The sequence below is a fragment of the Cyprinodon tularosa genome, unplaced genomic scaffold, assembly GCF_016077235.1.
Source record: "Cyprinodon tularosa strain WSP-4 unplaced genomic scaffold, ASM1607723v1 ctg637, whole genome shotgun sequence".
NCBI classification, from domain to species: domain Eukaryota; kingdom Metazoa; phylum Chordata; class Actinopteri; order Cyprinodontiformes; family Cyprinodontidae; genus Cyprinodon; species Cyprinodon tularosa.
Window position 1 is genome coordinate 252,243 of NW_024039382.1, and position 16,099 is coordinate 268,341.

The following is a 16,099-nucleotide window of genomic DNA, read 5'->3' on the forward strand; positions in this document are numbered from 1 at the left end:
AATACTTTATAAAAATATTTTCTGTTTATGCAACATTTATTTTGAGTATAGGAACTGAAATCTGTGTAAATGAGTTTGAGCTCAGTCAGCTTAGATGGAGAGTGTCTCTAAAGATCATTAATAAGCCTGTGATTCTAGGGGATTTAGGTCTGGACTCTAACCGGATTCTTCTAGACATTATTATGCTTTCATCTAAACCATTTATTGTAGTTCTTGCTCTAATTTTAGGAATGTTTCCTTGGTTGAACCGACGCCCCATTTTGAAGCTTTTTGAGCCTTTAACAGGCTTCCTTGTGTTTACTTTCATCTATTTCCCTTTCCCTCCTGAAAATAAATCTATATAAACTGATGCCACTGCCTCTGTTTCGCATTAAAGCTGCTGTGTCCAAGAAGTTGTGAATTGTTTTCTTCCACAGTGTTTCTCCTGTAAACCACCAAATGGATTTTTGGATTAATTTGTCTGTAGCAGTTCTTCAAAATGTTTGCTGCATCCTTAAATGCATCTGTGGACAGGATTTCCTCCAGCTTTCTTTTGATGCACTTCAATAAAGACCAGATTTGGTTTTTTTTTCTTAGCGGTGGATCCCTGCAGCACCTCCAGAGGGCCCTTAATGTTTTTTTTTTTCCGTAAAACTCTTTCCTCACGCGGCCCATCTGCTCAGGTGGTCATCTTTCCACCACTTTAACACTGTTTGAGTCGTACTTTTAATAGTGCAACGTGGGCAATGCTAATATGATATATATTTGATAACAATTATTTTCTGACAGGTATATATAGTTATTTTCTAAAAGTAAAAAAAAACAAACATTTTTTAATTAAAATTACAAGAAAAAAAAACAAAAAAAACAACTGGTCCTGGCCTCTGCATTAAACTAAATAAATGTCTAATAATGACATGCACAGAGACAATAACTGGTCCTTTGGTCCAGCTTATGATTTAACTGTTTCATTTTCATAATTATTTAAAAATTGTTCTACTTTTGGAGAGATCAGAGAGGATCATAATTTTATTGGCTATTTTTTTAGTTGTCCAGAGCCGCAGATGCCTCTTTTGCTTATTTCAAATTGAAAACAGTAATTATTTTTCTTTCACTCCAAAGGGGCGGACTGCCGTTTCCCAGGATGCACAGCTTTGAGTGGTAACTAGGTGACTGCCAGAGAGTAACCAGAGAAACGTATGATCCAATCAGCATCCGTGAACAACTATCGATATCAGGGAGACTCCCGGAACTTCCGGGAGACTTTGGATGTCTGTTGAAATTAACTCCAGAAGAATAATGTTCAGTCTAAGCTCACCTTAAAGTATTTTGAATTTTAATAAAAAACGAAGTTAAAACTGTCCATCAACATTTAGAGAAGATTTTTTGTTTTATTGTGTCACTATTTGTTTGTTTTTTTTTCCAGCGTTTTTATTATCAATACAGCATTGCAAGTACAGAGCAACGAAATTAACTCCCTGCATTTAACCCATCCCCTCTGGATTCAGTGGTGTCCCATCCAGGAAGCTTTTTCATTTCAAAATGTCCACCTTTTTGGAAAAGAGTGGGTCCATTCGTCTGTTTCAATTTGCATGTTTTCTAAGCAAAAACAAGGCTTTGCTGGGCGACTGCATAAAACCTGGAACTCAGCGCTATTTCTGACATTTTGAATTGAAAAAGCTTCCTGGATGGGAAGAGAAACGTCTTCAAACTTGGAAACAAAGTCCGGTGGATTGTTTTTGAACTTTTTTGGAATGACTATGACCTGGATGATAGAATCTTCACCAGCATGTTTCAGTCTTTGGTTTCTTCGGTTTCCCCTGGAAAAAGAAAACGTCTCCCTCCCGGAACGTTTGGTCTAAAAGCACCACTGATTCAATCAATTAGGAGACCAATCTACAAAGCTTAGAATAAACACATTTATTTTCTGAAAACATCCCAAATATGTTTTTAGAAAGTTGGAAAAGAAATCAGTTGGAACTTTGTTTTAGAAAAGAAGCCTTTGCTGTGTTTTAAAAGCTAATTAAACTACAACCTTTAAAAAGAGAAAAATAGAAATATGCTTAGCATGTTGAAATATATCTCAATCTTATAGGATATAAAATTGTTTATTATTCAATATCTAAATGGGATTGATTCTGGAGAAGCGTTTGAACAGACGTTTTTTCTTTTACTGAATTGTTTTTTTCGTTGACTAAAAGTCTGTCTGACAATCAGCTGCAGGCGGTGAGGTCTTCTTCTTCTTTATCTTCAGCAGCAGTGACATCTTGTTAAAGTCCACAGGAGTCTGTTTGGTCGCTGCGTTCTGCTTCCCAACCCTAAAAATATAAAGCAAATTATAATTTACATGATGTAGTTTGTCAGAAATACAACCTGAAACCTTTCATCTGCAAAAAGGCTTCAAATGACTGTTAAATAAAAAAGGAGTCCTGGTCGATTAGAAGCTAATGCTGCTCAGTTTAATCAGGTTTGGGGAAATCTAATGTTAAATCAGACCTCTAGGGAATACGGAAGTACACAGAAGCATGTGAGAAGAATAAAGACATTTAGGAAGATGAATAATCTTCAGCAGCACACACCTCAAAGCAGAACACATGATTTGGGAGGCCTGAATGGGTTATCACTGGAGGGGACCCCGGTCAGCAGCGGGTCTTTGTGAGCATTTTGCAGACAGAACGTCTTCAGCTCTGCAGCCGCCTGAGAGACCTAAACATTGTAGAAAAAAACAACGGTCTGTTTGTTTGTTATCAGTGTTAACTCAGGTGATTATGATATACACTATATTGCCAAAAGTATTTGCTCACCCATCCAAATTATTGGAATCAGGTGTTCCAATCACTTCCATGGCCACAGGTGTATAAATTCAAGCACCTAGGCATGCAGACTGTTTTTACAAACATTTGTGAAAGAATGGGTCGCTCTCAGGAGCTCAGTGAATTCCAGCGTGGAACTGTGATAGGATGCCACCTGTGCAACAAATCCAGTCGTGAAATTTCCTCGCTCCTAAATATTCCACAGTCAACTGTCAGCTGTATTATAAGAAAATGGAAGTGTTTGGGAACGACAGCAACTCAGCCACGAAGTGGTAGGCCACGTAAACTGACGGAGCGGGGTCAGCGGATGCTGACGCGCATAGTGCGAAGAGGTCGCCAACTTTCTGCAGAGTCAATCACTACAGACCTCGAAACTTCATGTGGCCTTCAGATTAGCTCAAGAACAGTGCGCAGAGAGCTTCATGGAATGGGTTTCCATGGTCGAGCAGCTGCATCCAAGCCATACATCACCAAGTGCAATGCAAAGCGTCGGATGCGGTGGTGTAAAGCACGCCGCCACTGGACTCTAGAGCAGTGGAGACGCGTTCTCTGGAGTGACGAATCGCGCTTCTCCATCTGGCAATCTGATGGACGGGTCTGGGTTTGGCGGTTGCCAGGAGAACGGTACTTGTCTGACTGCATTGTGCCAAGTGTAAAGTTTGGTGGAGGGGGGATTATGGTGTGAGGTTGTTTTTCAGGAGCTGGGCTTGGCCCCTTAGTTCCAGTGAAAGGAACTCTGAATGCTTCAGCATACCAAGACATTTTGGACAATTCCATGCTCCCAACTTTGTGGGAACAGTTTGGAGCTGGCCCCTTCCTCTTCCAACATGACTGTGCACCAGTGCACAAAGCAAGGTCCATAAAGACATGGATGACAGAGTCTGGTGTGGATGAACTTGACTGGCCTGCACAGAGTCCTGACCTCAACCCGATAGAACACCTTTGGGATGAATTAGAGCGGAGACTGAGAGCCAGGCCTTCTCGTCCAACATCAGTGTGCGACCTCACAAATGCGCTTCTGGAAGAATGGTCAAAAATTCCCATAAACACACTCCTAAACCTTGTGGACAGCCTTCCCAGAAGAGTTGAAGCTGTTCTAGCTGCAAAGGGTGGACCGACGTCATATTGAACCCTATGGATTAGGAACGGGATGTCACTTAAGCTCATATGTGAGTCAAGGCAGGTGAGCAAATACTTTTGGCAATATAGTGTATATACGGACCTGTCGATGCTGAATGCTGCAAAGATCATGTTAAAAGTTTAAATCCTCTTCAAGCTTTTATTTCAGGTAATAAGGAGAGTTTTCTTTTTTTATAGTTTTATAGTTTTTATAGTTAGATTATAACATTAATCCGACCAACAAACTGAAATTAATACAGAAATATGAGCTTAATGGACTCATTTTCCATCATTCTGCTTCATTCTATCTCTATTCTCCCACTCTGCAGAATCTGTTAGTTCAATCTCTAACGTTCTGCTCTCTCTGCTTTTTCTCATAGTAGCTTCATCTGGTCTGTTCCTGTTTGGCTGTGACTCCATCCTGGAGAGAAATATCAGCTGTGCTGCTGCCATCAACACCTTTGTTTCTAGATGTTGGAGCTTGGCCTGTTTTCCAGTGTAGTCCTGTTTCTCTGACTGTGACTAACTGGATGTGCTCTCTTCATCCTCTGACATGGGAGCTGGTTGACAGTTGCCTTTTGTATCTATGCTTCTTTTTCTATGTCTGCTTCTGTCTCCTTGAACCCCAGTCGGCCTCAGCAGATGGCCGCTCACACTGAGCCTGGTTCTGCTGGAGGTTTCTTCCTGTTAAAAGGGAGTTTTTCCTCTCCACTGTCGCTACAAGCATGCTTAGTGTGAGAGATGCTTTCAAGTCAATGAGTCGATTCAATCAGCTGGTTTTCCTTAGATAGAAAACTTTGAATAAATCTGACTGGATGATCTGGTGAATTGTTAGCTGCCTTGAGATGACATGTGTTGTGAATTGGCGCCATAGAAATACACTGAATTAAACTGAATCGAATAAAAAAATACTGTGTTAAGATTATATTTAGACATGATTCTCATTCTGACAAATAAGTTTTAATGGAACCAGATTCTAATTGAATATCATGGAAATCTGGTAAAATTCCCCCACGCAAGAATAATGATGCAATAACAATGTAAAAATTATTTGCACCCCTAATTAAGACTAATACTTTGTTGAAGTGCTTCCAAATTCGGTAAAAGATCTCAGTCTTTGTGGATGCATGCAACACTTTAGGTTTATGGAAATTTTTAGTCAACATTTGAAATCTGCCAAAATCTGCCAAAAGGCAAGATGGTCTCCAGGTCTTCCAACAGACAAAGGTTACATCAGACTTCAGCAGATTGTTGGGACGCTAAAAGCCCCTTCAGCTGGACTAAAGCCCCACCTTTAACAGAGGAGAATCCACCCTCCCCCAGTATGCCGCTGCCATGACTGTGTTTCACAAAATGATGAACAGGTTTTACCAGATTTTAGCCAAGTCTCTTCTCCTGAAGAAAATGTTGCAGCTCTTTAGAAGAACCCAAGCCAGGTGATAAAACACAAACAGTATTTGGCAAACCTTCCTCAAGCTCCTTTGGTTTTCTGCTTTTCGTTTCCTCCATTTAAACATCTGCTGTAACTTAATCCTCTTTACGGAAGCGGAGAGCGGTCGTGTCTCTCCGATAATTTTTCACAGTGGTTTTCTTGAGAAAATAAGTTAATTTTGTCATTATCTAAAGATATTGAAAGCCATTTTCTCGTGATGACGAGATGATTGGTGTGTGTTAAAACTGATTACATCCTTCAATACAACAACAGTGGGAGAGGATGTATAAGTCTAAATCATGGCAGCCTGTGTGTAATTCTGTTAATAGTCCTGTGTCTAACTTTTAGGTAACCAGACGACTTCTGATTGATAAGCGGTTAGACCGATACCTCCAGGTGTTTCTGAACAGACCGGGTGTTATGCCTGTAACAGCTATAAGATGCATTAACCCCCCAAAAGATTAAAGATTTTCATAAAAAAAAAAAGTTCAGATTCGTTTCTGCTGTATTCCATGAAATCCAATCATCCAACACAACCTGACAATGAGTGAAAAGAAAAAGGAAACTAAAAAATGGATTATTTGCGCATAGGCAGTACCACGACTGCACAACTATGGAACCAGCAGGCATGGATGGACTGGGAATCCAGGGCTGTTGGTCAGCCTCATTCATTACTCAGACAGGTTAATCATCTCGTTATCTCAAGAAATAAATAACTGTTTCCTCGTGATAACGAGATAATTATCTTGTTATCTCTAGAAAAGAATTAATGGTTTAACCGTGATAATGAGATAGTTATGTCATTATCTCGAGAAGAAAAAGGAGGAAAAAAAAGTAGTTGTGTATTTCTGCTGAGTGATACCTATCTGCACTTACACTAGGGATGCACTATATAATCGGCTCCCTATCGGTATCGGCCTTAAAACTGAATATCGGACATCAGCCACCCCACCGATATTTAACCCGATATTTGATCAGCTTCTGAGTTTCTAAGGTCTAAAAAAAGAAATAAAATACTACTTTGTCTTCTTCCTCAAAAACGTCTTTTTTACAGACTTAAAAACCTCTAAAGACGAGGGAAAAAATATTGATACATTAAAATATCACAATATCTTCATAATGCTGATATATTGCCATTTAAAAACACCATATCAATCTCTTTTACTAATGAAATATTGCTATATGTCATCGTTATGCTACGAATTCCCCAGAAAATTCACGAAATGTTGCCATATTTTTATATGTTGATATATTGACGTGGTATCGATCTATTTTACTAACAAAATCTCACAAGAATTTGCAAAATATCACGAGAGTTTGTAACAGAACGATGACATTTCACAAGATTTTGTAAGTAAAATAGATCGATACCGCGTTTTTAAAAATCAATATGATATCAGCATATGAAAATATATTTGAGTATATTATTTTTCAAAGTGTCAGAAATGGATAACAAAACTGCTATTTTCAATGACTACTTATTTTTGTCCAGCTTTAACATCGGTATCGATATCGGTTATCGGCTACATGAGTTTTAAAATATTGGCATATCGGATATCGGCCAAAATCCCAATATCGTGCATCCCTAACTTACACCTTTAAAATCCTCTTGCTGTGAAATCATTCTTACTAAAGAACAAAATTATTTACATATAAATAAAGTATTAAAGGGACTAGAGCTGAAACAACTAATCGGATGAATTGATTATTGAAATAATCTTAAACTAATTCAGTAATCGATTAATCTTTGACTGGAGTATAGAAACTCTAAAACATGCCTCTAGCTGACAGAGCGACTCAATTAGAAGCAATTAGACCAAAATTGTAAAAAAATATATAAATATTTTGCATTGAAGAAAAAAGATGTTTTTGTCTGTCAGTCTAATCTATCCAGAACTCCTCAAATAGAAAAGTTTTAGTTTCACTGGGTTTAATTTCATAAAAAATCTTGGGTATCTGATTATTAATCGATTAATAAAAAAAAAAAAATCAACAGATTAATCGATTTGCAGAGCAGTTGTTAGTTGCAGCCCTAAAAGGGACGGTGGAGCTTGATTTTGGCTTAATCGTATTACCATTGATGGTATGTGGTCGGCGTCAGGCCAGCTGAATGCTGTAGTGTTAAACCTATTATTAGATTCTTCACACTGATGAGTCTCTGAGCCACTATGTTATGAAAAGTGCTGAGATGAAATGAGTGAATACATTTAATAATAAAATCAATAAAACAGTCTAATTTTTTTATATTTTGCATTTGATCCCTCTGCACTATGTAAGTCAGTCACTCTGGTCGCTGGAAACGAAACGCGTTCGATGTGATATATGAGTCCGCTGCCTTGCAGATGCAAGGATTAAGATTTCACTGTTTTCACTGTTTGTTTTATTTAATCCAAACCACAACAGGTTTATGGCTCCAAACAGCAAATTAAAAACCTTAATGTTGATAATAATGACTATATATATATATATATATATATATATATATATATATATATATATATATATATATATATACTTCATCATTAAAGATCTGTAGAAATCTTATTCAGTCGCCACTTTTGTTGAAAGTATCAAATTCATGTTGTCTGATGTGATTAACATTAAACTATATAAGACTTTTTTATATTTAAATTCATTTGAAATCAAATCTGACATTAATTCTCCATTATCAGCTTTAATTTTGTTTTTAATAATATTATCAGGAATATTAACTATTTACAGCCAGGAGCGGATTTAGGAAATGTGGGGCCCTAGGCAAAGACAGGCAGGGGCCCCTCTGAATTGAGAAGACAACACATAGAACAGACCCATTCTACAGAAAGAGAAATGTTAATAGAATAGACATTCATTATCTGTTCTAGGTTGTGTCCCTCTCTTCTTGTCCCTTTTCTTCTTGTTTTCCTCTCTATGTTTTGTACTCAGCTGACTTTTCATGCTGTCTCTAAAGGAATGAAAGATTTTTTCCCAGCACTAAGCTCACTTAGCTGATTGCTCCTTCTTGTGTTTCCAAAAAGGCCAAAGTAAATAACCCAGTCCTTCTTTTCACTGTAGACAAGCCATGATCTGCTTATCTGTTCTCCATTTTTCATTTGGATGAAATAATAGCTGCATGAATCATGACAGCAGACAAGATAGAGGAGAGCAGGAGGCGGGGTTACCAATCTACTCGCTCTGGAGAGCAGAGTTCGCTGCTTTTAGATGTTGTCTCCAAAGTCTCCAGTAGCAGAAAAAAGTCTCTAGATTTGGCGCTAGGAGCTTTTTAGAAATCAAAGTGCTAGAGGGGTCTGAAAAGTGGCTAGCGACTAAAGCGCCAAGTTGTGCAGCAAATGGACTGATCCAATATGGTGAACTTGGTAAATGGTAAATCCCCCACCCCCCCTGGTACAGAATCATTGAAGTAATGATGGGCTTTCCACAAACTGCTACACAGCAGATATTCCTGTAATCCTCCTTTTATTTAATATTTTCATGTCAATATTTTTTGTTTAAATCATTTATATTTATTTCGTGCACTGAAAAAATAATGCGACCATTTTTGCCATTTACTTTATCATATTTACTTACTTTAACACAATTGTATCGTGTTAGCAGGGTAAGACATAAAATAATTGTGTTAAAATGACTAAAACTGATTAAGTAAATGCCAAATAAATGTTTTTCATTGTGTAAATTTTACCATGTTTGTTAACTTTTCTCTCTGTTTTTCTTCATTAATGAAATAAAATCAAACTTTATTTTATTTATATTTCTGCTCCATTTAAGTTTTTCTAGAGGGAACTTTCTGTTCGGACAAACTTTGGATTTCTTTTTTTCTGCATTGGATGCCCCTCCATTGGGACGCATAGTTGAACCCTGTTCTAAAATAAGTATCCGGCCAACAATCCCAGCAGTCAGTCACACAGCAGCACAGGCAACAAAGCCAACACTGTGCTCAGCACGCAGCGGAAAACTGTCTGTAAATAATACACAGATACCGCTTTCACATGACTTTACCATGTAAATAAGAAGGCGGCCTTCAGAGCAGATGTTTGGGAAGTTTAACTCAGTTATGGAAAATAATTTGAGTTAATTTGCAACTACTTTGAATTTGACCAAAACATTTATTTACAGCTGTTGGTTTGATGCGGCTGTTTGAAATCTTTTATCAAACTTTTGAAACAGTCTTTACTGTCAGAACAAATGAGTTTGTAAAGGCTGGGAAGGCTGATTTAAAATGTTCCCATTAATAAAAAAGCCTGACGCGCAGCGCGCGGCGCTGAAGATGCGCTCCGGCGGACAGTCACGCGCCTGAGCGGAGCTTTGTTTTCTTACCTTAATCCTCCGGACGCTGGCCTCCAGCCGCAGCTGCTTCACCGCCTTCTGGGCGATGGCTAAACTGCTGCTGGCCGCGCTGTTGTTCGACATCACTGACTTTAACCTCGCCAGAAAGTTACAGCTACTCTGCAATTATACCGTTAGGGGCAAACTGTGAGCTGAGGGAGAGTAGGACTTCCGGTAGAAACTTTCAAAATAAAATCTAGACGTAATCATGGCTGCTTTTTTTAATGCAAATTTTACAAAGTACAAAACCTACGGAAGAGGATTAGGGCCACTGAAAAAAAAAAAAAAGTAAACTGATTTTTAAATTTTATTTCAGTTTAACATGGGAAAAAAGTCAGAATTCTGAGATTAAAGTCAGAATTCTGACTTTTTTCTCAGAATTCTGAATTTAATCACAGAATTCTGACTTTTTTTTATTGTCAGAATTCTGAGAAAAAAAGTCAGAATTCTGACTTTTTTTAAGTCAGAATTCTGAGAATAAAGTCAGAATTCTGAGATTAAAGTCAGAGGGCCGGATTTATCAAGATCCAATTTTGCGTGCAGTAATTTGCGCTCGCAAACTGGAATTTTGCGCGAGGGGCTGAACCATGGTTTGCGGGTGATTTAACAAGAGTGATTGCGTAACTGGTGGCAGGTGCAAAACTGTTGGAGACACCCTAATTAAATGATGGTTTTGCGCGTTTTGTGGTTTGCGGCATGGCGAGTTTGGACAGCAGAAAGCGCAAAAGGAAATTCGACCCCATGGAAATGGAGGTATTGGTGGATGAAGCCAACAAACATTTAAGTGATCTACAGCAAAGAAGTGTGACTGTCACACAGAGGAACGCTATATGTGAACAAATCTGTAATAAAGTAAACGCTGTTGGTGAAACCTTGCGAACAGTGGATGAAGTAAAAAGAAGATACCAGGATATTAGAAGGCGAACCAAAGAGAAACTGGCATATAACAAAACATCTGCGAACAAAACAGGAGGGGGCACAGTAGATGAGATGCCTCTGACCAGCATTGAGGAACAAGTACAGCTGACGCTCTGTGAGGAGCAAAATTGCAGCTCCAAAATGGCAATGCTGGATAAACGATATGTTTTGATGATCGTTTCCTCGTTCATTGCAAAAATATTCACACGGAGTGAAAAAATGCGTTCTCTGCGTCTCCTTGCTTCATTTCTATGTCTCCTTCTTGTGACAATAACCGCTGCCATGTGTGCGCAATTACGCATACAGACCATTTGCACCTTCTTTTGAAACGTGTTAAATATAGAGTCAGATACCGTTAGCAAAATTGCTTTCAGGTTTGATAAATCACTTTGCGAGTCCTAAATTAATATATTTACATGTTCTCCTCCCACAAGACGCACTTTTGCGTGTAAACGCCCCATATTGCATATTCATTGCAGAAAAAGTACTAAATGGATAAGAGGCGTTATTTAGCACGTTTTAAAGACCAAATCCTTTTAGCACGCTGTTGATAGATCAGTTTGTACATTTTTTAGCGTGCGCAGTGAAATATCCGAAATATAATCCGGCCCAAAATTTTGAGAAAAAAGTCTGAATTCTGACTGAATTCTGACAATAAAAAAAGTCAGAATTCTGAGAAAAAAGTCAGAATTCTGAGATTAAAGTCAGAATTCTGAGAAAAAAGTCAGAATTCTGACTTTTTTCTCATACTATACTGAAATAAAATAAAAAAAAATCAGTTAACTTTTTTTTTTTTTTCCAGTGGCCCTAATCCTCTTCCGTACAAAACAATGACAGGGCAAAATGTACATTGATTTCAATTCAAAACAACTTCTTAACAGATCGAGTCAATTCGTAAAATGGAGCATCATCAAGCAAGTATATAAATAATAAAGACCATGAAATAATACAGAAACAAGACACCATAAACATTACACCATTTACACACCTGAATGGTGTCTGAAATAAAATTATAACAAAACTGTACAAAAGTAAAGTAATAAAATTATAACAAAGGGCAATTTTATATCAACTTCAAGTTTTCCAATAAGGATGATACTTAGTCAGTGATTAGTCAGTCTCAGAGACTTATAATATAAATATAAAATATAAATATAAAGTGGGCTTTGTCTTAAAATACCTACATCTGTGAATGAAAAATTTTCCCATCAGTATAAGGTAATTTCCTAAATATTCTCTTATTCTCACTTTCTAAACCAAATAAAATACTTGTGTCTGGTGACAAAACAACGTTCTTACATATTAGCCAATTTTGGAAATCTTTCCAGAATTTAAACATTGGTTCACAAAAAAAAATTTTTTTTTCAAACTCTCAATGTTTCTCATGCAAAAAACACAATATTCTGTATCAAACTTAAACTTAGAAGTCAAAAAATTCTTTAGTTGGATATATTTCATGGAAAATTTTTAATTGCATCTCTTTCGCTTTTGGTGGCAAAGGGTAAGTTATGTAATTAGTTCTAATTTTAATAATCTGATCTGCTGTAAAGTCCTTTAAAATGTAATGTCTTCTAATTGGATTAATCATGGCAGCTGTAGTAATAGACTTTCTACGTCATAAATATGCAGGGGGGCCACCAGGAATTTTCAGGCCCCAATGAAAGACATTGGAAAAACAAAAAGATTATATAAAAAATTATCACACAAATGTGTACCTTAGAAAAATATATAAAAATAACATAATATTGAAGAAATTAATGCATCTGTACTGTAAAGTGTTTTAACAATATAAAAAACCGCGCACTGGAGAATAAATAACCATTATACAGGTGTGGACATTTTTACAGTAATGGATATTTGAAAATAGCAGCAACATCAGAGATGTGCAAAATGACAGCAGCAGGTTATTTAACTGACTAAGGTAGAAACTGTGCAAAATTAGCATGAATGGAACAACTTATTGAGGTTGTTGGGATCAGTGGTGGTTATAGAGTCGTATATAATCAGTATAAATTGTTGGTTTTTGGGAAAGAGTGAATCTGATCAATTTAAAGCAAATTATGAACTTAGTGACACTAGAGACCTTTAAGGAAAAAGCCCAAATTTAACAGAATGTATTTAAAGACCCAAATGCAGAGATGAGTTTTGCTGATATAATTAAGGACTAACAGGCAACAGAGGCAAAATTCCAGAAAAATGCAAAAATACTGAAAACCAAAGAAAATCTAATAAACATCAGCAAGAGACATGGAAGCAACAAAACAAAAAACAGGAACTGCAGAGGCTGTGTATATATGGGGACCAGAACTAAGGATGGGCTAATGAGCTGATACTGAGCAGGAGTGAATAGGACTAACTAGAAGGGAGCCAAGGGGAAAGTGAATAAAGAAAAACCAAACTGAAAGACAACAACTCCAAAGACACAGAAAAGAAACTAAAATTAAAGTTAAACAGAGGATAGAACCCTGACAATTTGTGGTTATTTAGCGTCTTTTAAAAGAAAAATAGGGGGTGGTTTTTTCCTAGTCATTTTTTCACTATGTCATTCATTCATTTGTAAAAATCTAAGCTCAAAACTAAATATTTTGATTTTTAATTTTAAAAAAATGTGTCAGCAAGCTAAATATTTATTATCCAAACAAAATATTTATTATTTTAACTAAATATTTATTTTACAAACTAAAATACTTAGGTTGTCAAAATATTTAGATTGCAAACTAAATATTTGGCTTCAAACTAAAAAATTTATTTAACAAACTAAGTATTTAGTTGGACACAGAAGCACAGATACAAAAAGATACAAAAATAAGCTGTAAAAGGCAACCAAGTCCAGGAAACACACAGCCAGGCAGACGAGCTCCGAGCCAGCTCCCATGTCAGAGGATGAAGAGAGCACATCCAGTTAGTCACAGTCAGAGAAACAGGACTACACTGGAAAACAGGCCAAGCTCCAACATCTAGAAACAAAGGTGTTGATGGCAGCAGCACAGCTGATATTTCTCTCCAGGATGGAGTCATAGCCAAACAGGAACAGACCAGATGAAGCTACTATGAGAAAAAGCAGAGAGAGCAGAACGTTAGAGATTGAACTAACAGATTCTGCAGTGGCAGAATAGAGAGAGAATGAAGCAGAATGATGAAAAAGGGGTCCCTATGTCCTCCAGCAGTCTAAGCCTATAGCAGCATAACTATAGAGATAGCTCAGGATAACCTGAGCCACTCTAACTAGAAGCTTTATCAAAAAGTAAAGTTTTAAGCCTAGCCTTAAAAGTAGACAGCAAACATCAGGGAATGTCCCACTTATTGCACATTTAAAAAGCACCTTAAACAGTTTCTTAAAAGTTCCCAGTCATGCACTCACTAATTTTATTGTTGTAATGTCATTGTCTGAACGTGTGTCTATGTGTTTTGACTAATATTGTATTATGTGATCTTGTGTTGTTTTGTCTTCCTGCCTCAGGACGACAGATGTAAATTAGCAACTATGCTACAATCTGGCTAATTTACAATCTGTACAGAAGTATAAGATTGTTCATTAATGTTCTCTGTTCTGATTAAATAAATAAAATACAATAAAGTAGAGAGAGTGTCTGCCTCACGGACTAAAACTGGTAGTTGGTTCCACAGGAGAGGAGCCTGATAACTAAAAGATCTGCCTCCCATTCTACTTTTAGAAATTCTAGGAACCACTAGTAAACCTGCAGATTGAGAGCGAAGTGCTCTGTTAGGAACATAAGGAACAATCAGATCTCTGATATCATATGGAGCTTGGCCATTTAAGGCTTTATATGTGTAAGTTGCATGTTCTTTCTTGCATGATCATGATTTCCCAAAAATATTTAACAACAGCCCGATTTGCTTTGTAAGAAACTCCAGAAGATTGAGGTGGAGGCATCAACAGTTGCCTAGATCAGAAACTACTTGACAAACAGACCAGAGTATGTAAGTAAATACTCAGATGACTCTGCTGTTGTTGGGTGCATCACCATTAGACAAGCTGAACACATGGAGCTTTGCAATCTTCAGCTGGAGTAACATCACAGCAAATGACTTGGACAAAGTTATTAAAGATGGCCGGCTCTGTTCTAGGAACTTCTCTAGAGCCTCTGCAGATCATTGCCTGGAAAAGAATAATTCGTAAAATGAAGAACATTTTAAAAAACTCAAGCATTGTCTTCAACAGACTTACCGATATGTGACGGAAGAGAGGCTGCTACAGCAGATCTACCCTGCCTACCACTATCAATATATTAAAACTCAATCAAAAAAGTATGATGATTATGATGTTACTATAACATTTAAGTTCCCTTTGGGATGAATAAAGTGTAGTTGAATTGAGTTAAACTAAACTGAATACACTTGATTGAATCAGCTTGAATCAAACTGGATAAAATCAAATAGATATGAAAGTGTGTGCATGGTTTCGTGTCTCTGTGTTGCTCTGCGACAGATTGTTGACCCGTCCAGGGTGTAGCCCACATTTAACCCATAGATGGCTGGATGATGGATGGATGGATGGATGGATGATGGTGAATGGATGGATGGATGCTGGATGGATGGATGGATGATGGTGGATTAATGCTGGATGGATGGATGGATGCTGGATGGATGGATGATGGTGGATGGATGGATGGATGGATGGATGGATGGATGGATGATGGTGGATGGATGCTGGAAAGGATGGATTAATGATGGATGGATGGATGGATGGAGGGATGGATGCTGGATTGATGGATGGATGATGGATGCTGGATGGATGGATGGATGGATGGATAGATGGATGCTGGAAAGGATGGATTAATGATGGATGGATGGATGGATGGATGGATGGATGGATGGATGCTGGATTGATGGATGGATGATGGATGCTGGATGGATGGATGGATGGATGGATAGATGGATGCTGGATTGATGGATGGATGATGGATGGATGATGGTGGATGGATGCTGGATGGATGGATGGATGCTGGATTGGTGGATGGATGATGGATGGATGATGGTGGATGGATGCTGGATGGATGGATGGATGCTGGATTGATGGATGGATGATGGATGGATGATGGTGGATGGATGCTGGATGGATGGATGGATGGATGCTGGATTGATGGATGGATGATGGATGGATGATGGTGGATGGATGCTGGAAGGATGATGGATGGATGATGGTGGATGGATGCTGGATGGATGGATGTTGGATGGATGGATGGATGGATGGTGGATGGATGAAGGATGGATGCTGGATGGATGGATGGGTGGATGGATGCTGGATTGATGGATGGATGATGGTGGATGGATGCTGGATGGATGGATGTTGGATGGATGGATGGATGGTGGATGGATGAAGGATGGATGATGGTGGATGGATGGATGGATGGATGGTGGATGGATGAAGGATGGATGATGGTGGATGGATGGATGGTGTATGGATGAAGGATGGATGATGGTGGATGGATGGATGGATGGATGAAGGATGGATGATGGTGGATGGATGGATGGTGGATGGATGAAGGATGGATGA

At 37.9% G+C, this 16,099-nt stretch overlaps 1 protein-coding gene across 1 annotated transcript; it reads right to left on the bottom strand.

Moving 5' to 3' along the window:
• Positions 1–1,876: 1,876 nt before the first annotated feature.
• LOC119798807 (guanine nucleotide-binding protein G(I)/G(S)/G(O) subunit gamma-5-like) lies at positions 1,877–9,844 on the bottom strand. Its single transcript, XM_038308426.1, has 3 exons — positions 9,655–9,844; positions 2,559–2,685; positions 1,877–2,297 (listed from the first exon to the last, which is right to left on the bottom strand). Exons 1-2 carry the CDS (start codon positions 9,745–9,747, stop codon positions 2,560–2,562), a joined length of 219 nt encoding a protein of 72 aa, XP_038164354.1. The 5' UTR covers positions 9,748–9,844; the 3' UTR covers positions 1,877–2,297; position 2,559.
• Positions 9,845–16,099: the final 6,255 nt, after the last annotated feature.